General features: G+C 33.3%; 1 protein-coding gene across 8 annotated transcripts in view; it reads right to left on the bottom strand.

Annotated features, from left to right (window-relative positions):
* MOK (MOK protein kinase) overlaps positions 1-24,447 on the bottom strand; it is a 94,804-nt gene that overhangs the window by 53,034 nt on the left and 17,323 nt on the right. For 3 of the 8 annotated variants that reach the window (XM_051978345.1, XM_051978342.1, XM_051978341.1), the window contains exon 2: positions 8,242-8,356. The exons of 1 other annotated variant lie outside the window; for it this stretch is intronic. In XM_051978345.1, coding sequence (XP_051834305.1) covers positions 8,242-8,356 — 115 coding nt within the window. Of the gene's footprint in view, positions 1-8,241; positions 8,357-16,738; positions 16,880-22,272; positions 22,349-24,447 lie in introns of those variants that run through there. 4 more of the 8 variants (XM_051978344.1, XM_051978343.1, XM_051978346.1 and 1 more) reach the window with 4 other exon arrangements.

Below are 24,447 nucleotides of genomic sequence, written 5' to 3'. Positions count from 1 at the left end.
CCCACTTTCCTTTGGAGCCTTCCAAACACTGAGCTAGCTTTAGCAATGTATGCCTCAATCTCATTATTAATGTGTACATCCCTGGAAAGTATACTGCTAAGGTAAATGATCTTATCTACAGTATTCAAAAATTCTCCATTTTCTATAACTAATGCTTCCACATATGGATAGTGTGGTTCTGTTTGATGGAGCATCTGTGTTTTCTTGGTATTAATTGTTTTGTTTTTGCAAGGCAACTGGGGTTAAATAATTTGCCCAAGGTCACATAGCTAATTTGTGACCACATTTGATTTCAGGGTCAGTGCTCTAACCACTGTAACATCTAGCTAACCCTCTCAAATTAACACAAGCAGTAGAGAATCAATCCATACTTTGCTGCAGAGACTGCATTAAATACAGTCATCTGCAAATAAAAAAAACATGCACCAATACTCCCTTCACTTTAGTTTTGACTGGTAGCCTTTTTAAATTGAAGAATTTACCATCAGTATGGTATCTAATCAGGCATGCCATGTTCACCCTCATTGAAAATGTTTAACAATATGGCTGAAAACATCTTGTTAAATGGGAGCAAACATACAGCTTTCTTTTACTTTCTTGGTAATTGGGAAAGCACAAGATCATTGTTCCTTATTCACTATGAAACTAACATAAGTTTTTTTTTTTTACATCAACATTGACCAATTTTGACATAATTTCCCCCAAACCCTCACAACTGACAGTATTAAAGGCCTTGGTCAGATTTAGTAAAAGCTATAGCAAAGCAAACCAAGTAAGAGAGATAGAGGAAAGACTGGGAAGAGAAGAAATGAGAGTGATGTAAAAGGAAATACAAAAAGCTAATGAAAAAAAGAATACCCTAAAAAGCAAAAAGCTAATGAGCAGAAGAAAACCTTAAAAAGCAAAATTGGCCAAATGGAAAAGGAGGTACAAAAGCTCATCAAGGAAAATAATTACTTAAAAATTAGAACTGAACAAATGAAAGCTAAAGACTTTTTATTAAAAGATCAAGATACAATAAAAAAAAAAAAATCCAAAAGAATAAATAGGAAAAAATTGTGAACTATCTCATTGGAAAAAAAAACTGAACTGGAAAATAGGTTCAGAGAGATAATTTTAAAATTGTTGGTCTACTTGAAAGCCATGATTTAAAAAAAAAAGAGCCTGGACATCATCTTTCAAGAAATTATAAAGCAAAACTGTCCTAATATTCTAAGGATAAAATGGAAATTGAAAGAATTCACTGACCATTTCCTAAAAAAAATCCCAAGATGAAAACATCCAGGAATAGTATAGCCAAATTCTGAAACTCCCAAGTCAAGGAGAAAATATTGCAAACATCCAGAAAGAAACAATTAAAGCATAGCGGAGTCAGAGTCTGGATAAAACAAGATAAGCAAACTTCAACATTAAAGGATCAGAGAGAGTAGAATATGATATACCATTGAGCAATGGAGCCAGGATTACAATCAAGAATCACCTACCCAACAAAACTGAGTATAATCCTTGAGAGAAAAAGTTTAAACAGAGGATTTTCAAGCATTCGTGAGAAAAAGACCAGAGATGAATAGAAAATATTATTTTCAAATACAGGATTCAGGAAAATTGTAAGGAGATAATCTAGAAAGGGAAATCACAAGGTAACTTAAAAAGGTTTATTTGTTTACATTCCTACATGAGAGGATGATACTTGTAACTCATTAGAACTTTCATATTAGGGCAATTAGAAGGAATTTATATAGACAGAGGGCACAGATGTGAGTTGAATATGAAGGGATAATACCTAAAAAAATTAAATAAAATTAAGAGGTAAAAGAGGAATGTACTGGAAGAAAGGGAAAGGGAAAGGTGAAATGATGTAAATTATCTACCATAAATGGGGAAAAAAAGTTTTTACAAGAAAGAAGAAGAGGAGGAGGGGAAAGGGAGTGAGTGAACCTTATTCTCATCAGAATTGGCTCAAAGAGGAAATAATATACCCAATCAATAGGGGTATAGAAATCTATCTTACCCTGCAAGAAAATAGGAGAGGATAAAAGAAAGGGGGACAGTGATAGAAGAACGGCCACACTGCGGGAAGAGACTTGTCAGAAGCAAAACACTTTTGAGAAGGACAGAGTGAAAGGAAAGAGAGAATAAATGGGGAGAAATACAGTTAGCAATAGTAATTATGAAAAGAATTTTGATGATGAAGGCCTCATTTCTAAAATATAAGAAATTGAATCAAATTTATAAAAGAAAAAGAGAAGAGAGAGAGAGAGAGAAAGAGAGAGAGAGAGAGAGAGAGCGCCAGTCCCCAATTTGTAAATAATCAAAAGATATGGATATCCAAGGATATCCTTGAATCTAATAATGCTACTAATAGGCATGAATATAAAAAAAAGATTTTTTTAAAAAAGTAAAATGACCTGTATGTATAAAAATATATAGCATATATAAAAATATATGTATAAAAATTATAGCAGCTCTTTTCTCAGGGCAAAGAATTGGACATTCAGGGGATGTCCATCAAATGAGGAATGGCTGAATAAATTGTGGTATGGGATTATGAAGGAATGTCCTTAATTCTTTTTTTAAATTAAATTTTTTTTCAATCAGCAAAATCTATCTTCTCTCCTTCTACCCTCAAATTGGGAACATAAGAAAAACACAAACTTTGTTACAAACATGTTTAGGCTAGCCATACTAAATATATGAGCACTCACAAATATGTATGTGTGTTGGTATAAACATATGTATCTATACACGTAGATATCTAGACACATTTAGATATGTTACACCTTGAATCTTTCATCTCTTCATCAGGAGGTAAATAATATGTATCTTCTGGAATTATGATTGGGCATTATACTGAGTTCCTAAGTCTTTGAAAGCCGTTTGTCTTTATAATATAATCATCATTGTAGAAATTATTTTGATTCTATTACACGTTATTCAGTATCAGTTCATTTAAGTCTTCCTCAGTTTCTCAGAAGTCATCCCCCTTCATAATTTCCTACAGCACAATAATAGTATTCCATTACATTTATATTCCAAAACTCATTCAGTCATATTCTAACTAATGGATACTCAGATTTCTATTATTTGCTAACTTAAAAGAAGTTATATTTTTGTATTTCCTTAATCAAACTATAGTTTGTGTCACATAAAATTAATCTCTCCCTTAATCCACCTCTCCTCTAGTTTCCCCTTTTCTCCTCTTAGCCTAGAGAAAAAAGGGATCTGAGAGGCCAAATAGTCAAATCCCCACATTTTACACAAAAGGAAAATGAGGCCCAGGGAGTTGTTAAGTGGCTTATTTAAGTTTACACATGTAGTAAATATGAGGTGAAATTTGAACCCAGGCCTCAAACTCCAGAGCCAGTTCTTTTTCCACTCTACAATGTCCCACTGTTTCATCCCTCAATTACTAATAATTAGGCTCACTCAGGGGTTATTTGGCACATGGAACAAGTCCTCAGCTCAATCCTTGGGGCTCCCCTAGACTCCCAAACAATGCTGTTGCAAAGTACATACATAGATGCTTGCTTTCTGCTGGCTATGCTGCCTGAGAGATGATAGCAACATAAAATGATAATGTAGTAGATAAAACACTGTACAAAACAATCTTGATGTGGGAGGCAAAGGCAAGTGCCAACAGCTAAGTCCCTCCTTTGCATACAATTTCTCTATATATCTGGAATCTCTCTCTTTTCCATCCCCACAATCATCTCTACTTGCTCAGACTACCTGCTCAAACCCTACCAATGCTTTTAAGACCCAAGGGAAGTGCCATCTTCTCTATAAAACCTTATCTCATCTTTCCAATTTGTAACAATCCTTCTCTCTGATTTCTCCTGATATATTTTTTATCAATAGAAAGGACATTAAATAGGATATATTGCCAACTGTTTTGCCACTATACCCATAGAACTATTCCATCTGAATTATAAGCCAAAACATCCTACACACACTCTCTCCCCCAATATGAACTCTTGGAGAGCTAAAGCTGCTTAGTTCTATTATTCATTTTTCATTCTTTCATTTAAGATTTAGCACCATTACAGTGGGAGTAAAGCAAGCAAATGGGGTTTAGCCAGGCATATAACTACATGGTTAAGTTCCAAAGAATCAAGGATAGTGTGCAGCTGAATTAAGAGAAGAAAGGGAGGGCATAGAAGTATGGATAACCGGGAAGAACAGAGAAGGAAGAAGAGAACTGGGATCATGGTGAGATTCATCAAGTTTAGGAAGGAGGAGGAAAAGAAAGAAATAAAATGATAGAAGATTATGTTTATCATGGAGAGTTAAGAGTTCAAAATCACAGAGGTAGTTCAATTATAGGTGATAATAAAGTCTAAGGCAGTGGTTCTCAAACTTTTGTTTTCAGTATCTTTATCCTATTAAAAATTAGTGAGGATCTCTCCAAAGCATTTTTGTTTATCTGGGCTATATTTATAGACATTTACCATATTGGAAATAAAAACTATTTTTGAATTTGTAGACCCTCTAAAAGGGTGTCAGAGATCCCTAGGATTCTCTAGACCATACTTTGAGAACCACTGGTCTAAGATATACTTTTTTTTATTTGTTTCAAAGGATGGCTAAGTAGGGGAGAGAGTAGACTGAGAAAAAAATATAATGTAAAAACAAAAGATATTTGAATTTGAAAATCTGAAAATTAAATTCAAATGTAACCAATCCTATGTTCTCCTTGGTACACATACTTCTCTTATGTACATATATCATTTCCAATTTTAGTTAGCTGATGTTTATGTGTTATATCTCCCTCCTTGTTTATAAATTCTGTAAAAATGCAGTCCATTCCAAGTAGAGATCCTGTGAATTCCACTGATAGTAAGGGCCATGTTATAAACAAACATTCTATCTCCCCCAACATGTAGTATCTTACTTATAACTTAAACATATAATGAATATGTATATAAATATAATGAATAATGAAGAGTAGTCTCTTTAAGAGAGGGAAAATACTATCAGGTTTGAAAATTCAAAAATAAAACAACTACTACTTTTAAAAAGTATTTGGTGAATCAAAAATAAACTTCAAAATCCATATACATCTTGTTGAAAGTAAATTTCCCTTGCCCAATCCAGTAAGTATGAATGGAAAGTCCTCAACTAAATCTCATTTAATTCTCTTTATACATTAAACCTAATGAATAGAAATTCAAATTTTAAATTTTAAAAATTATCTGCTTTCTAAAAGAATTATTTCCTTTTAAAATGATTCACCATTATGATTAATGCCTTTAAATAAATGAACTAGCATTTACAAAAATCTGACTCCATTCTTAATACAGATTTTTAAGACCATAGATAATGAATTACATATGAAATTAAAGTTCAAGAATCATTCTAAACAAAGAATACTTTCAAGTTAGTAGGATTTCATTCTTAAGCAGTTACTTTTCAAAAGGTTTACTTAAATATCTTTTTGCATTCTTCCTCTTCCAGTCACATAAATAAGAATTCTCTTCTAAGGCAAGTGTATATGATGCTAAAAGCCAGAGAACTTCCAGTATTACTCATTTATTTTGGCTTTGTTTTCAATTATAACCTTATGAACTCCACTTTTTATATCTGCAGAGGTTATTTGGGGACCAAAGTGTCAATGTGACTTAAGAAAATGTCAATGCTATCTAAAACCTTTCTGCATTCTTTATTTAATTTACTATGAATCACTGTACCTTACTGTCATCTACATAAGGCAAAATAACTATTTGAAGCAAAGGTCAATGCAGGCAATTTCCAACAGTCTTATTGTTTGGGGCTTAAAGGAGCCATTTTCAAGTTTTAGGACACAGGACAAAAGCCTTGCCATTCTTTGTCATTATCATTATATAGATTTTATAGTTATAGATTATATAGATTTTAGAGTGTTTTCTTGGTAAAAGAGTATTCTCACCAAATATGATCTTCTATTGACATCTCCCTCTGAAGAAGTGCAAAGAAATTATTACAAAATGCCAAAATAGATACCAAAAGGAGGTCATGTTGTTATAGGACTAAAAGTAAATGTGACTAATCTTGCTATCCCACACAAATCCTCTAAATAAACTTCAACAGAGAGATGAATTCCAAAAGACAAAAATACCAACCCATAATTTCCCAAATACTATAATTCTGTGATCTATTCTTATCTCCATACATATCCACTAAATGTGGATTTTCATGCTTCCTATACTGGAAATGATCAAGAAAATCATTTAAAACCAACTAACCATATCAACAGCAAAAAAAGGAAAGTATAACAGCAGAAGCAGTATAAAACTGGAGGCTAGGAACTACAGTTCTAATCTTATCTGCCCCAGTGTCCATAGGATCTTTCTTTCCAAAGCTAATTTCCTCATTTGTAAATCAAGTGTGACAATAATGACCCAATTCACCAAAAGTTACTGTGAAAAGGAGTTTGGAACTGCATAGACCCTTAGAAATTATCTAGTCCATTTCCCAGATGAGGAAACTAAAGCCCAGAAAAGTTTCCCCAAAATAATCATGTAAGATCATCAGGAAAGAAGGCTTTCCTCATAAGTAAATTTCCTAAATAAATAAGGCTTACCCCCATAAGCATTAAATTCTTTTTTGAAAAAATGTTAATCATTTCTAGTAAGTTTCATGAGGTTGAAAATTAAAAAGGTCTCTAGTATGCTGAATAGACATCCTGGAGTGTATTTATAAGCATACCCAGACGGGTCACAGAGGTTGGCCAAGCAGTATGAAAGGGCTGCAACTTGAATTATTGAAAGGAATATGGAAATCAGTGAGCTTGCCTGAATTATTATAAAGTACTTTCTTCTTGATGATTTATTATTGTGAATTTTACCAATCACTGAACTATGCTGTGATGCCCTAAAGGTAAACTGAGATATATAAGGCTATTTAGAGCCTATGGAAATGTCTTCAGAATGCTTTTTATAGTTGACCCCTGAGGTCTCTATTTGTTGCAGTTTGTATCTCTCTGCTTTTATTTTATATATAATTCTAAATCAATATTAGAGTAAGGGTCTCAGGATGACTAACTCTGGGCATCTTAAGCAGCAAAATATATATTTTTTTTCTGATAACTGTTTCTCAAGAGTATTTTTTCTTTTTCTTTTTGCTTACTTTGAGCTATGTCCTGGATAGCAGAAGTTTCAAAGAGTTTGAATTCTTGTTGACTAGAAAGCATTACTGTACTTCAGGTCTGTATTATGATCAGTGAAAGGAAGACTAGAGGAGAGTTACAAAGACAAACAAACAGAGATGAAAATAAGATATATCAAGGGTAACAAAGAGGCAAGTCATAGAGAAATGCTAAATACTGACATTTATTAATGTTAGGTCGATTTCTGGTGTTTTATTTAGCATATGGATAGTCAGTTATTACTTTGCTTTGAAATATATGTTTACCCATCCAGGATCTTCCTTAAAAACTGAGAAATTGATTTTCTCTTTTTATATTAAAAATTTAAGGTTTAATATCACATTAATTTTTGAAGTTTTGTTTACCCAGAATACAAAGACATGACTTAGGGTTTAGAAATTAATTTTGGATCCTTAGAGACCATTCAATTTACTTCCCAAATTTACATGTCTCTTGAAGTGCCTTTAAAAGTTTTTTTTTATTTTTGTTAACAAATCAATATTGTCTCATCTCACAAATATTTAAAAGTTTCAATGAAACAAGCTTTATTTCTTTTAAAAGCGATTTTCTCCTTAATCAAAACCAGTGTTTTAATCTAATTGAATTATAATGGTAATAAATAATGGAATATAATAATGGAAATTTTATTCTCTGAGTACAGTTTATATCTCTAATTTTACTATGGATAAAATAATCCTAAGATATGGCCTACATCAGGCCTAAAAACAAGGAGTTCCTCACTGCTGACATGATTCTTCAAATTATGAATGAGCTCGCAAGAGGGCTCTTTTCAACGGGAAACATCCCCTAAAGTTTGGATTTGACTTGCAACTATAAATTTACACAAAATTTTTCAGGAATACATCTATTATGCAACTGCAGAATATCTGGTATTCTAAAGAGTCTATAACTTTAATTATAGTCATTTTACTCTAATTGGATGGCAAATCTAATATATTATTTAAAAATTAGCCTATACTCTACATTGTCTAAATAATCTATATATTTATATATATTTATATGACTATATATTGCTAAATACAATGGTTTTCCCTCAAAAAAGTGTCATTGCATATTATTTTGGAGTTGTTATTTTAAATATTCTGATTTTTTCTTACCTTTCAAAATGTTGTTTCATCTGTTTACATGCATAATAATTTCCATCTTTTAGGTTCTGCATCTTTATAACTTCAGAAAATGTTCCTTCTCCTATTTTGCCAATTGCTTTATATTCTACAAACAAAAATAAGTTGATAAGTAAATGATTATTGTAGTATTGATTTTTACTCATATTTGTCAACATCAACATGTAAAATAGTTTTAAATATTCTTGATTTTTAATCTAAACAATTCTTTAATAGGAAAATGCCATTGTTAAAGTTCATGTTTTCTTTACTTTTAAACAAATCCTATCAAAAAATCTTAATTTATAAAAAATTCTAATGTATAAAATACAAAATATGTATTCATTCATCCAATAAATGCATATTAAACATCTGTGTGCAGAGCATTGTGCTAGATTACTCAGTCAAAAAGAATTTAAACTTACTATATTTTAGGCACTGTGCTAAGTGCTAAGAACATAAAGAAAAGCAAAAACAGTCACTGAACTCAAGGATACTATAGATGTATTGTTGTATGCAAGGAAAAGCAAGAAGGCCAATGTAGCTGGATCATGAAGTAAATGGAGAAGAGTTAACTGTCAAAAGACAGGAAGGACCCAGGCGATAAAGAGTTTTAAATACCAAATGTCCTCTAGGATACTTGATTCTGAAGAAAAGAGCCAGCTGACGGAGATTATTGAATAAACAGGTGACATGGTTAGAACTATGGCTTAGGAACATCACTTTGGCAGCCAAGTGAAGAATGGATTAGAGTTGGAAGAGAGGAAACAGGGAGAACAATTAGAAGACTTTCATAATAGTTCAAACAAGAGATGATGGTAACCTGAACTAGAGTGGTGGCTCTGTTGGTAAAGTAGGCCAAAAAAAGAAAGGTCGTGAAAATATTAACAAGATTGGTTCCTGCCCTTATGAAGCATACTAATAAAGATAAGGGTAGGAGCTAGGATAGGGACTGGACCTATAAATTTCACTGGTATTAGTGAATTCCCCACACCACCAAGAGAAAGTTCCTTCAACCAATGCAAGGAGACACCTCCTCTGCAATTTATAATCTTCAAAAGTTGCCTAGAGCACTGAGGGGTTAAATAATTTGCCCAGAGTCACAAGTTAATATGGAGATAAAATATCAACACAGACATGATGGGAGCTAAATCTAGTACATGAGTATAATCATGGAGTGAGGATAACCCTGGACTCTTGAGGATTATGCTAATAAAGCAAAAATTCAGGTACATCATACCAAATTGAAAAGGCCATGCATGTTGGCCTGGGAATCAAGTGTGTGTCTACTGACTTTCAGTCATTTCAAACAAGGCTTTCATGACCCTATTTGGGTTTTCTGAGCAAAGATACTGGCATGGCTTCCCAATTACTTCTCTAGTTCATTTAAAGGATGAGAAAACTGAGCTAAATAAGGTTAAAGGACTTGTCTGAGGTCAAAATTAAACTCAAATCTTCCTGACTCCAGGCCTAGCACTCTATTCACTGCATCATCTAACTGTCCTGTGTATTTAATACACTGCCTAATAGTGATCTGACAGTATTTTCACTAGAAAGTTAGAGATCAAGTAATTGATTTATTTTGGCTACAGCAGCTCATGAAGGCCGCCTAATAAGCAAGATAGATAACCCAGTGAGAAAACTGGCCTTGAAGCCAGGAGAATCTCCAGCCTCTGATCCATCTTGGCTGCAAGATTCTGGGAAACTGCTCTAGGCAATTGTCAGACTAGAGAATGTGCCAACCTGAAATGGTTGAAGGAGCCTCTTTATCAGTAATTTCCCTGAAATTACATTCCTAGTCTAAATCTTAATAATAATAAATGACACATATTGTTGTTAAAGGTTGAACAGCTCTTTGCACACATTATATAATTTGAGTTTCATTTATAATGATCTTTTGAGACTGTAGCTATAAGCATTATTATTCCTATTTTATAGATTAAAAAAAACTAAGATCCAAAGAAATTAAATGAGAAGTTAAATTTGAAATTTTTACAGCTAGTAGATGTCAGAGGAGAAATTTTAATTGTGTCTTGACTTCAAGTTCAACATTTTATTCCATATTCTATATTGCCCCCTACTAAGTTGTTAGAGGGAGTTTGCAATCTGTGTTGATGCAAGGAGAAATGCCAGACTGATGAAATCACGCTATCTTTTTGAAGTTTAATCATAAACTTAAGTATGTGGATGTCAGTAGCAACTTATTAATAACAAAATAGCACTACAGCTAACCTTTTCTAATGTGTTTGTGGATGTGGAGGGTCATAGTCAGTGGGGAAACTCTGGGCAAGGTATAAGACCTTTCAACCCAGAGGGAACCTGCTAACAATGTCTGATTCGGCTCTCCATCACCCCCTAAGGGCTCTCCGCCTTCCTGAGAAGTCAGGGGACAGTGACAACCTGTGCTGAGATTGAAACAGAGTGATAGCAAGTGGCATAGTGATACCAGGTGGCAAACTACGTACAATAGTAAGTTGTTTATGTGGTCTCACATGCGCAGCATTGTTTTTGTTACATTATAAAAAGGGGAAAGCCCTTGAAATAAATGGACTCCATTTTTCCACCCTCCTCAGGAATTCTGCCTCATCACTTCTCCACTAGGAAGGTACATTTAATCACTCCAGTGTGGGGGCTCTAGAAAGCAACAGTATGTTTTGTCATCCCAACTTGAGGGCTTTAGAAGGCAGAAGACAACATTTGGTGCCCAACTTGGGGCTCTAGATAAGGTCCTATACACATCAGCTCAACTGATGTGATTGGCCGAATTCAGAATGACCCAGAATAGGGCAAGTATAAAAACAGGCAAGCGGGAGGAATCTATAAGGGATAACCTAGTCACTTTCATTTTTCAGCCAAAATGGGGCAGATACTAAGAAAACAGTCTCCCCTACCCCAAGAGAAGTATGAAGCATGTGTAATTAGGTTACTAAAGAAGCAAGATTTGTTGGTAACTCAGAAGCAGATCACTGGGCTCTTAAATATATTAGAGTGCACATTTCCTTGGTTTTCTAAGGAAGAAAAGTTAGAACCAGATATTTCCCAGATATGTGGGAAATAGTAGGAGAGCAACTAATTGAATATTACAAAGCTAAAGGTCCTGACTCAATTCCTGAAGAAACATTTCTTATGTACAATATAATACAATTGGATTTTTAAAAAATCCCACAAAAAATCTTTTAAAACAAGGAAAGATTTTAATGTGAATGGCTGAGTGTCTGAGGCCATATTTGAACTCAGATCTTCCTGACTTCAGAGCTGGTGCTCTATCCACTGCACCAACTTGCTGCCCCATTTCTTATAGAAACAATAATATTTGTATAGAACAAAGTTGTTTCTTATAGAACAATAATATTCCATAACATTCATATACCATAACTTATTCAGCTATTTTCCAACTATGGGCATCCACTCGGTTTCCAGTTTCTGGCCACTACAAAGACGGTTGCCACAAACATTTTTGCACATGTGGGTCCCTTTTCCTCCTTTAAGATCTCTTTGGGATAAAAGCCCAGTAGAAACACTGCTGGATCAAAACTCTTTGGGTATAGTTTCAAACTGTCTAGCATTATTTTTGACACATAGTAGATAACTAACAAATATTCATTATTTCTTTTTTTTTTTAATTCCAAGGTAAATAACTTTTTATTGACAGAACCCATGCCAGAGTAATTTTTTACAACATTATCCCTTGCACTCACTTCTGTTCCGATTTTTCCCCTCCTTCCCTCCACCCCCTCCCCCAGATGGCAGGCAGTCCTATACATGTTAAATAGGTTACAGTATATGCTAGATACAATATATGTGTGCAGAACTGAACAGTTCTCTTGTTGCACAGGGAGAACTGAATTCAGAAGGTATAAATAACCCGGGAAGAAAAACAAAAATGCAAGCAGTTTACATGCATTTCCCAGTATTCTTTCTTTGGGTGTATTTGTTTCTGTCCATCCTTGATCAATTGAAACTGAGTTAGATCTCTTTGTCGAAGAAATCCACTTCCATCAGACTACATCCTCATACAGTATCGTTGTTGAGGTATATAATGATCTCCTGGTTCTGCTCATTTCACTTGGCATCAGTTCATGTAAGTCTCGCCAATCCTCTCTGTATTCATCCTGATGGTCATTTCTTATAGAACAATAATATTCCAAAACATTCATATACCACAATTTACTCAACCATTCTCCAATTGATGGACATCCTTTCATTTTCCAGCTTCTAGCCACTACAAACAGGGCTGCCACAACATTTTGGCACATACAGGTCCCTTTCCTTTCTTTAGTATCTCTTTGGGGTATAAGCCCAGTAGAAACACTGCTGGATAAAAGGGTATGCACAGTTTGATAACTTTTTGAGCATAGTTCCAAATTGCTCTCCAGAATGGCTGATGTATTCACAATTCCACCAACAATGTATCAATGCCTCTGTTTTCCCACATCCCCTCCAACATTCCGCATTATCTTTCCCTGTCACTCTAGCCAATCTGATAGGTGTGTAGTGGTATCTCAGAGTTGTCTTAATTTGCATTTCTCTGATTAATAATGATTTGGAGCATATTTTCATGTGGCTATAAATAGTTTTAATTTCTTCATCTGAGAATTGTCTGTTCATATCCTTTGACCAAATGCTTGATTCCTTATAGAGTCAATTCTCTATATATTTTGGAAATGAGGCAAAACCTTTGACTGTAAAAATGTTTTTCCAGTTTATTGTTTCCCTTCTAATCTTGTCTGCATTAGTTTTGTTTGTACAAAAACTTTTCAATTTGATATAATCAAAATTTTCTATTTTGTAGTCAAGAGTGATCTCTAGTTCTTCTTTGGTCATAAATTCCTTCCTCTTCCACAGGTCTGAGAGGTAAACTATCCTATGCTCTTACAATTTATTTATAATCTCATTCTTTATGTCTAGGTCATGAACCCATTTTGACCTTATCTTGGTGTATGGTATTAAGTGTGGGTCAATGCCTAGTTTCTGCCATACTAATTTCCAATTTTCCCAGCAATTTTTGTCAAATAATGCGTTCTTATCCCAAAAACTGGGGTCTTTGGGTTTGTCAAACACTATATTATTAAAGTTATTGGCTGTTTTGTCCTTTGAACCTAATCTATTCCATTGATCAACTGGTCTATTTCTTAGCCAATACCAGATGGTTTTTAGTAACTGTTGCTTTATAATATAATTTTAGATCTGGTACAGCTAGGCCACCTTCACTTGATTTTTTTTTTCATTAATTCCCTTGAAATTCTTGAACTTTATTCATTATTTCTTAATTCTCATCTATTGTAATTCTCATTTTAATTCTCTTTAATCCTTATCTACTGTACTGAAGACACTACAACAATTATCCCTAAATCACAGAGAAACATCCAAAGAGGTTATGTTCCCATTGTCATACAACTAGTAAATGTTGGAGATTGGATTTATGTTCAAGGCAAATCTTTCACTATATATATTATGTGGGAACTGATCAGGGGAAACCTGGACAGGAAGCCTAGGCAAGCTGACCAAACTCAGTCTCAGGCTATGGTTTCAGGTAAAGTAAAAAAGCACAATAGTGAGTAGAGTCACAAAGGGGTGAGGGCCCTGCTGGTTATTGTCACTAGCAGAAGTGCAAGAGTACCTGGTTTTGGTTCTAGGGCAGAGGGAAGAGTTAAAGCTTGTAGTTGTCTGAGGTACTACAGAAAGTAAGAACATTTGCAAGGACAGTGGTACTGGGCATCCTGGTCAAGGCTCAAGGCAAAGAGAAGTACCTACAGGCTTGAAGCTGCAGAAGCAGTGACCACATCTGGCTTTGGATTACATAATACTGGAAGAATCATGAGATCAAAGACCCTCAAACAGATCTCAGAAAAAAACAGCATGAAAAAATGTGAAGCATGAGATATTATCCCTTACACCCTGAGTGCAGAGCCCAACACTACCATAAAGTAAACAGTCTATTAGTAATAAGTTATTTTTTAAAATGAATAAAAAACAGAGAGAGAGCCTGATCATATACAATAGCTGCTATAGTAATAGAGCAGATCAGGGTTCAAACTCAGAAGAAAACAAAATAGTCTTCAAATATAAGCTAAAGCTTCAAAGAAAAATGTAAAATGGTCAAAATCCAAAAAAGATTTCTTGGAAGAACTTTAAAAGAATTTCAAAAATCAAATGAGAGAGAGGGGGAAAATTGAAGAAAAGAAATAGAAGTAATAGAAGAAAAGTTAAAAAAAAAATATGAAAACACCCAGAGAGAGGACTGTGGGGACTTAGTATGGATCACAATATAGTATTTACATTTTTTTTTGGTTAATTGCTAGCTTTTTGTATCTTTCTCATTTTTTTCCTTTTTGATCTGATTTTTCTTGTGCAGTATGATAAATGTGAAAATATGTATAGAAAACTGCACAGGTTTAATATATATTGGATTACTTGCCATCTAGGAGAGGTGGTGAGGGAAGGAAGGGAGAAAAAACATTTGGAACACAAAGTTTTTGCAAGGGTGAATGTTGAATGCACCTGTTTTTAAAAGTCTTTTTAAAAATTTTAAATAGGAATTTTTATAAATAAGTGATATAAATGGAAAAGTGCCAACTCTAGAGACAGAACTTAAACTTTTCCAACTATCACATGCTACCTTTGTGATCCTGGATAATTCAATTAATTTTCTTAGGCTTTAGTAAGCTTATTTTTAAAAGGTGGGGGTTGGATTTAAGGGTCTCTGAGATTTCTTTCTACACTGACTCATGATCTTGTACAAGATCCTACCAAGCTAGAAAGACTTTGATCAAAGGCTTGAGTACAGACTATTTGTTATGTTATTTTATGAAGAGAAGCCTAACTACAATCAATGAAATGCAATACCAGATTAGTCACATAGTGAAAGTATTTTGTCCATGATTATTCATTGAGGAAATCTACTAAAGTTTTGAGGACATCTTCATAGAAAGAAGGATGAAATACACCAATATAATCATGGGTTCTTGAAATTCTGAATGATTCTAAAACAAAAGTCTAAAATCTTACAAAACCAATACAGCCCAAGATTAGAAGGCAATCAGAAAATTGGGGGAAATTTTTTTACATCCAAGGGTTTTGATAAAGGCCTTATTTCTTAAATATATAGAAAACTGACTCGAATTTATAAGAAAACAAGCCATTCTCCATTTAATAAATGGTCAAAGGACATGAACAGACAATTTTTCAGACAAAAAAATTAAAGTCATTTCTAGTCATATGAAAAAATGCTTTAAATCACTATGATTAGAAAAATGCAAATTAAGACAACTTTGAAGTACACTACACATTTCTCAGATTGGCTAAGATGATAGGAAAAGATAATGATAAACATTGGAGGGGATGTGGGAAAACTGGGACACATGCATTGTTGATGGATTTGAAAATTAATCCAACCATTCAGAAGAGCATTTTAAAATTATGCCCAAAGGGCTATCAAACTGCATACTCTTTGATCCAGCAATGTCTCTATTAGGTCTGTATTCCAAAAAGATCATAAAAAAAGGAAAAGGACCTTGTGGAAGTGGAAAAAATGTTTGTAGCAGCACTTTTTGTGGTGGCAAGAAACTGGAAACTGAATGGATTATGTGATGATCAACTGTGATGAATTTGATTCTTCAACAATGAGGTGATTCAAAGCAATTCCAATAAAACTGTGATGAAAACTGCCACACATATCCAGAGAGAAAACTACTATATGATAAGCAATAGATAAATAAAAAGTGTTTAGCTAATTCTTATTACTGGATGAAAAATTGGGATTATGTGATATAAACAACATGAACAAAATTATCCTCGAACAATCCCAGATGCCAGGCAATTAGAACTGGGCAAGGGGAAGCTAATGATTTCATGTCACACCAAGAAATTATAAAGCAAATCAAAAGAATGATAAAAGGAAGATAATATGAAACATCTCACTAGAAAAATGCCTAACCTGGAAGACAATTTTAAAGAGGAAAGACAATTTAAGAGTTGTCATAGTACCTGAAAGTTAATGATGAAAAAAGGATCTAGACACCACACTTCAAGAAATTACTAAGAAAACTGCCCTGAAGTTCTAGAACTGGAAGGTAAAATAGAAATTGGAAAAAATCCATTGATCACTGCCTGAAATCCCAAAATTAAAACTGACAGAGAAATATAGTGTTTCAATACTTATATACTATTTCTATACACTATATTTCTGTGAAGTTTCAAAGCTCTCTGGGCTCAAGGAGAAAATATTACAAGCAGCTAGAAAATAACTTAAATAATGTGGCCCTACAGTCAAAATAATACAAGAATTTGAAGTTTTCCCATTAAAAGAACAAAAAGCATAGAATATAATATCCTGAAAGGCAAAGGAACTAAGTCTGCAACCAAGAATAATCTACCCAGCAAAGCTAAATGTAATCCTGCAAGGAAAAATGGATATATAATGAACTAAAGGACTTTCATATATTCTTGAACAAAAGATCAGAATTGAAAAGAAAATTTAATTTATACTTACATGAACTGATGCTGAGTGAAGTGAGATGAACCAGGAGAACATTGTACACATCAACAAGATTATATGATGATCAACTATAAGGGACCCAGTTCTTCTCAGCAATGCAGTGATCCAGGACAATTTTAATAGACCTGGGGTGGAAAATATTATCCACATGCAGAAAGAAAACTAAGGAGACTGAATTGAAGCATAATATTTATACTTTTTTTGTTTGTTTGCTTGCTTTTTCCTTCTCATATTTTTTTCCCCTTTTGGTCTTATTTTTCTTGCACAACATAACAAATAAGGAAATATGTTTAGGATTGTTCATGTTTAAACTATATAAGATTGCTTGCTGTTTTGAGGAGGGAGGAAATGGGTGAAGAAGGGAGAAAAAAGTCAGAACACAAAGTTTTGCCAAAGTGAATGTTGAAAACTATCTTTACATGTATTTGTAAAAATAAAATACTATTGCGAGGAAAAAAAGAAAATTTGACTTACAAGGATCAGAAGAAACATAAGAAGGTAAACATGAAAGACTAATTATGAGAGATTTAATAAGGTTAAGTTGTTTACTTCTTATATGGGAACATGACATTTGTAACAATTATCATTACTGGTAGTTTAAAAAAAATACACAGATTGAAGACTTGGGAGTGAATTGATTATGATAGGATAATCCTAAAAAATAAAATTGGATGGAAAGAGCAAATGGAACAATGAAGCAATATTATTTCATGCAAAAGAGGCATGAATAGAAAAATTATTACACTGAAGGGAAAGACAAGAAGTGCTGGCAGTACGGAAACTTTATTCTTAAAAGAATTGGGTTAAAGAAGAAATAATATTCATTTAGTAAGTATAATTTTTTTTTTAATTTACAAAGAAACAGAAGGGAATCTTAGAAGGATGTGCAGATTAAGAACAAGGAGGGCAAGAGAACTGGATAAGGAAGGGATAGATTAGATTTAGAAGATTAGGCAGGCAGTAGTCAGAAGTAAGCTAAATTTCTGAGGAGGGAAAGGGTAAAAAGAGAGAAAGAATAATAAACAGTGAGGAAAAATAGGATGGAAATACACAACTAGCAATTATAACATCAAATATAAATTTGATGAATTCACCAATAAAATAGAAATGAATAGCAGAATAGATCAAAAATAGGTTTACAAGAAAGACATTTTAAAATGAGAAACATAAGAGTAAAAATAAAGGAAGAGTAGAATTTATTATGTTAGCTGAGATTTTAAAAAGGTAGCAATCATGATCTCATAGCTAAAACTAAAATATTAAGAGATAAGTAGGGAAATTATATTATGTTCAAAGATACAATGGTACTATTACTAATGGTAATATCAATACTGACCATGTATGCAACAAATGCTGAAGCATTCATATTTTTAAAGAAAAAAATAAATTATAGATGGAAATAGACAGCAAAACTAGTGAAAAATTTCAACATTCTGTCAGACTGCCTAGAATGACAGGGAAAGATAATGCGGATTACTGGAGAGGATGTGGGAAAACTGGGACACTGATACACTGTTGGTGGAATTGTGAATACATCTAGCCATTCTGGAGAGTGATTTGGAACTATGCTCAAAAAGTTATCAAACTGGGGGCAGCTAGATAGTACAGTGGATAGAGCACCAGCCTTGAAGTCAGGAGGACCTGAGTTCAAATCTAGTCTCAGACACTTAACACTTCCTAGCTGTGTGACCCTGGGCAGGTCACTTAACCCCAATTGCCTCAGCAAATTAAAAAAAAAAAAAAAAGTTATCAAACTGTGCATACCTTTTGATGCAGCAGTGTTATGTCCCAAAGAGATCTTAAAGAAGGGAAAGGGACCTGTATGTGCAAGAATGTTTGTAGCAGCCCTCTTTGTAGTGGCCAGAAACTGGAAACTGAGTGGATGCCCATCAATTGGAGAATGGCTGAATAAATTGTGGTATATGAATATTATGGAATATCATTGTTTTGTAAGAAATGACCAGCAGGAAAATTTCAGAAAGGCCCGGAGAGACTTGCATGAACTGATGCTGAGTGAAATGAGCAGGACCAGGAAATCATTATATACTTCAACAACAATACTATATGATGATCAATTCTGATGGACCTGGCCATCTTCAGCAATGAGATGAACCAAATCAGTTCCAATGGAGCAATAATGAACTGAACCAGCTACACACACTGAAAGAACTCTGGGAGATGACTAAGAATCATTACATTGAATTCCCAATCCCTCTATTCTTGCCCACCTGCATTTTTGATTTCCTTCACAGGCTAATTGTACAATATTTCAAAGTCCAATTTTTTTTGTACAGCAAAATAACTTTATGGACATGTATACATATATTGTATTTAACTTATACTTTAACATATTTTACATGTCTTGGTCAACCTGCCGTCTGGGGGAGGGGGTGGGAGGAAGGAGGGGAAAAATTGGAACAAAATGTTTGTAATTATCAATGCTGAAAAATTACCCATGCATATATCTTGCAAATAAAAAGCTATAATAATAAAAAAAAAACTTTAGGTTATTAAAATTAAATATATAAAAAAAAATTTCAACATTCCCCTTTCAGAACTAGATAAATCTAATCAAAAAATAAATAAGAAGTTAAAGACTTCATTAATAGAATATAATATAATAGTAATAATAGTAATATAATAATAATAATAATAAATAATGAAGCTATGATAAACTTCTGGCAAGAACTAAAGAAATGAGGAATTTACCTTTTGAAGCTCATAGCATCTTTACAAAAATTAACCATAACATTTTTATGCTTAAATGCAGAAAAGCAGATACATTATATACTTTGTCATATCATAACACAATAAGAATTACATTTAATAAACAACCATGAAAACACAGATTACAAATTAATTTAATCTTAAAAAATGAGTAGGTTAAAGAAAAAGTAACAGAAATAATAACTTTATTAAAGGGAATGAGGAGACAGTATGTCAAAACTTATAGGATACAGCAAAAGCAACAATGAGAAGAAAATTTATCTCAATACTTACATCAATAAAATAGAGAAGGTACAGATCAATGAACTGAATATGCAATTGGAAAAGAGCAAATTAAAAATCCCCTATTAAGCACCTATGAAATCCTGAGAATTAAAAATGAGATTAACAAAATTGAACATGTAAAAAATAAATAAAATTAGGAGTTGGGTTTATGAAAAAATTAATAAAATGGATAAACCATTGGTTAATATGATTTTTTGAAAGTGAGAAGAAAACCAAATCACTATTATTAAAAATAAAAATGATAAATACACACTAAAGATGAAGAAATTAAACGCAACTATCAGGAGTTATTTTGCTCAATTTATATGCCAATAAATTTAGCAATTTAAGTGAAATGGAAGACTACTTTTAAAAAATATAAACTTCCTAGATTAACAGAGGAAATAGAATATATAAATAAATCAATTTTAGAAAAAGGAATTTTAGAAGGAAAGGAATACACCTTAGGAGAGTTCCCTAAGGAAAAACCATCAGGACCACGTGGATTTACAAAAGTGAATTCCACCAAACATTTTAAAAAATCAACTAATTCCAATATTAAATAAATTATCTGAAATAATAGAAAAAGAAAGACTTCTATAAAACAAATGTGATGATAATACCGAAACCAAGAAAAGCAAAAATAAAGGAAGAAAATTATAGACCACTAATTCCATTGATGTATAGTGATACAAAAATCCTAAATAAATACTAGCTAGGAGAATACAACAATATATATTATTCGTGACCAATTGGAATTTATACCATGAATTCAGGGCTTATTTAACATAATGAAAACCATTAACATAATTGATTATATCAAAAAGAAAAGTAACAAAACTCATATAATTATATTGATAGATGCAGGAAAAGCCTTTGATGAAACACAATCATCATTCCTACTGAAAACATTTGAAAGCATATGTATAAATGTATTTTTCCTTAAAATGATAAAAAGCATCTCCCTAAAATTATCAGCAAATATTATCTGTAATGGAAATAAGCTAGAAGCCTTCCCAACAAGATCAGGAGTGAAACAAGGATGCCTATTATCATTAATACTATTCAATATTGTACTAGAAATGCTAGCGATAGCAATAAGTGAAGAAAAATAAATTGAAGGAGTGAGAATGGGCAAAGAGGTAATAAAACTATCTCTTTTTTGCAGATGATATGATGGTATACTTGGAAAAGCCTAGAGATTCAACTAAAAAGCTAATTAAAACAATAACTTTAGCAAACTAGAACATGAAATAAAATCACATAAATCATCAACTATGTCATCAGCAAAGCCCTGGAAGAAGAAATAATAAGATGATTTGTTTGTTTTTTCTTTTTCATGGTTTTTTCTCTTTCCTCTGATTTTTCTTGAACAATATGACAAATAGGAAAATATATTTTAAAAGACTGTACATAATAAACTATATCAAAATGCTATCTTTTGGAAGGAGAAAGTATGAGGGACAGAGAAAAATCTGAAACACAAAATCTTACAAAAATAAATTTGGAAAGAATAGTAAGCAATATTTCAATTAAAATAACTATTAAAAAAGGATTCCCACAAGAATAACAGGCAAAATTAAGCAAATACTTCAAGGGAAAAAATGGTCATTTAATGAAATAGATTTTTCAAGGTTTCATAAGAAGAAGACCAGAATTGAACAAAAATGTGATCACCAATATCAAGATCTGAAAAAAAAAAAAAAAAAAGCCTAAAAAGAGAAAAGGGGGAAAGAAAACATTAAGAGATTCAACAGGACTAAACTGTTTATATTCCAACAAGGGATATTTGTAATTTTTTTAAAAAACATGCCTCTACAGAATTCTCAGAAGATGGCAGAAGGGGATCAGAAAACTTTTCACCCTCCAAATTTCCTCCACAAAATAGACAAAACATTGCTACAGAACAACAGAAATAAATATGGGGTAAAGCAGTTCCTCATCCTAAAGCAATCTGGGAAGATACCAAGAAAGACCCGACTTCCAAGGATAGAAGTTTGGCCTGAATGCATCTCCAGGACAACTCTGTAGAATCAATAAAACAACAAGCCCTGAGAGCAGCCAATTGGAGAGGCAGTCTCAGGCTTAGAAATTTTCATCTCTCAGTGTCAGGATTTCACCACAGAATAGAAGATTTCTGAAAACTTTCCACTGTCAAGGAACACTACACAAAACAACTGTGAGAAGGATCTGAGACTTGAGACATTCTGTATACCTCAGAACTCTAACTTGATTACACTATTAATAGCTGATAGAAGCAAACTAATAATAAATAAATAATAAAAATTAGTAAGCAAAGGAGAAAGAACCAAACCACAGAGAGTTATTATGGGGACAGAGAAGATCTATATTCTAGAGAAAGATAATGGATCTTTAAAAAAAAAAAAAAAAAAGCCACTTTTTCAATGAGAAATGTCAAATAGTACCCAGCACAAAAAGAGTTCTTGGAAGAACATTAAAAGGACTTTAAAAATCAAATAAAAGAGACTGAGGAAAATTCCCCCCAATTATATAATAAGGTCTGGAATACACCTTACCTCATTGGATGGTTGTAAGGGAAGTATGTAGTAAACCTTAGACATGTGAGCTCTTGTGTTGGATAACTGATAAAACACATCACATGCATATAGATGTGGTCATTGTAATGAAATTGATAGTTGTGATCTTCACTATTGAAGAGGGCTGCATTGCATGAATTTTCAGCGAGACTGTGTGCAGTTTAAAGCTCAGACCTTCCAACTTATCATTAGCCACTTGGTCTTTTACAAATCATTTGATCTCTCCAATCCTTTGTATTCCTGCCTGTAAAAGACCAAATTTGATTTATAAAGTCCTTTGGAAAGGCAGCATGGTAAGAAATATGAGAATTCACTGTTTTGGAGTCAAAAAAAGATCTGGATTCTAACCCTGACCTAACAACCAAGATGTGTGGGCAATTTGCTTACTGTCTTTGGCTCTCAGTTTCCTAATCCAATTTCCTAACCTAATAAGGGGATTAGACTTGATGACTTGTCTTTGTATGGCTGTAATCTAGCTTCTTGGTAATTTAGAGATGAAAAATGCTATGACCCCATGACCTGAAGAACTTACATTTGCTAAAAGGTATAAACAAAAATGAAAGTGATTTGAGATAAAAGAAAAAAAAAGAGCAGTCCAAACAAATCAAGAAAATGATGACAAGAAAATCAACCAATTTGAAATAGAGAATCAAAAACTTAACAAAGAATACAATTCTTTGAAAATTAGATAGGGCAAGGAATAACAAAATTAAAAGAATGAAAAAATAGAAGAGAAAATGAAACATCTAAAAACCCAATAGAGAAGAAAAAGAGAATAGAGGAGAAATGATGTAAGAATAATTGGGGTACTGAAAAATATGATAAAAGAAAGAAAAAGAATCTTGACATTATAAGAAATTATCAAGGAAAATCACCCTGAAGTCTAAAACAAGAAGGCAAAGCAGAAATAGAAGAAATGTACTGATCACCACCTGAAAGAACCCCTAGGAAGAAAACTTACAGAAATATCATGGTCAAGTTTCAAAGCTTCCAAATTAAGAAAAAATTACTGGAAGCAATAAGAAAAAAAAATTTAACTATCACAGAGCAAAATAAAGATTACTCGAGACCTAGCAGCTACTTAAGGACCACAGGTCTGGGAATATGTGTAGAACAAAAAAACTAGGGTCATGACCAAGGGTAACTCCCCAAAAAGTTTAATATAATCTTGAATGAAAAAGAAAAAAAAATAGACATTTAATGAACTGAAAGACTTAAAGGCTTTTGTAAAAAACCAAACAAACAAACAAACAAAACCCCAGAATTTAAGGAAATATCCAGGAGAAAGACTTAAAGGCTTTTGTAAAAAAAACAAACAAAAAAACAAAACCCTAGAACTTAAGGAAACATCTAGGAGAAATATAAGGGATTCAGTAAGGTCACATTGCTTACTTCATATATGTGAAAGTATTAGTGGTACTCTTATGTTACCATCATTATTTGAGTAATTTGAAATAATGGCTTGGGTTGAGTTGAAATATGATGGGATGAAAACTAATACTGAGTACTGTTATAGGTTCAAATGTTGGAGTTCTTGTTCTTCTCAAAGCACAGCCGGTTTAGAGGCTTGGAGCCCTTCGGATGTCTCCAAATCCAAAGGTTCTGTCTTTCAGCCTCTGCCTCTGCTTTCTTCAGCCTCCAACCAACACAGAGATGGAATGTCTCTCTTGTCTCCTTCTGGGGAGCCCAGCCACCAACTACAGTGGTATGAGATGAAGATGAATCTGGTTGTTCACTGAACTCTCCACTCGTAGCTGTATCCTCTGAAAACCCTTCGTCTGCCACCAGAGTCGCTCCTCTCGAGTCCAGCTGAACTCTCTTCTGCGACCAGCCAGCCAAGAGGAAAAAATGTATTCTGGAATGGCTGTCTCGCCTTATATGTGAACCTTCTGAGAGAATGGGATTATGGGTTTTCTCCCATAGTGCTCTCTGGCCCAAAGAGCTTTAAGGGAGGTGTGGACTCCCTTGAAGTTAGAAAGTGTACTTTGTGAAGCTAGCATACTTGTGGACTCCAATGAGTAAAGGTGTGAACACAAGCTTTGTATTAATTAGTTCTACTTAGTACCTTGTTTCAGGTTCTGGCCAAAATCTTCTTGTAAGATTAGATCAACTCTAATTAGTTAGTAAGTTAGCAATTAGTAAGGATTCCAACAT

This window comes from Antechinus flavipes, chromosome 2 (genome assembly GCF_016432865.1).
Source record: "Antechinus flavipes isolate AdamAnt ecotype Samford, QLD, Australia chromosome 2, AdamAnt_v2, whole genome shotgun sequence".
NCBI classification, from domain to species: domain Eukaryota; kingdom Metazoa; phylum Chordata; class Mammalia; order Dasyuromorphia; family Dasyuridae; genus Antechinus; species Antechinus flavipes.
The sequence above is the reverse complement of the archived record's forward strand: the minus strand, read 5'-3'. Positions and strand labels throughout refer to the sequence as shown.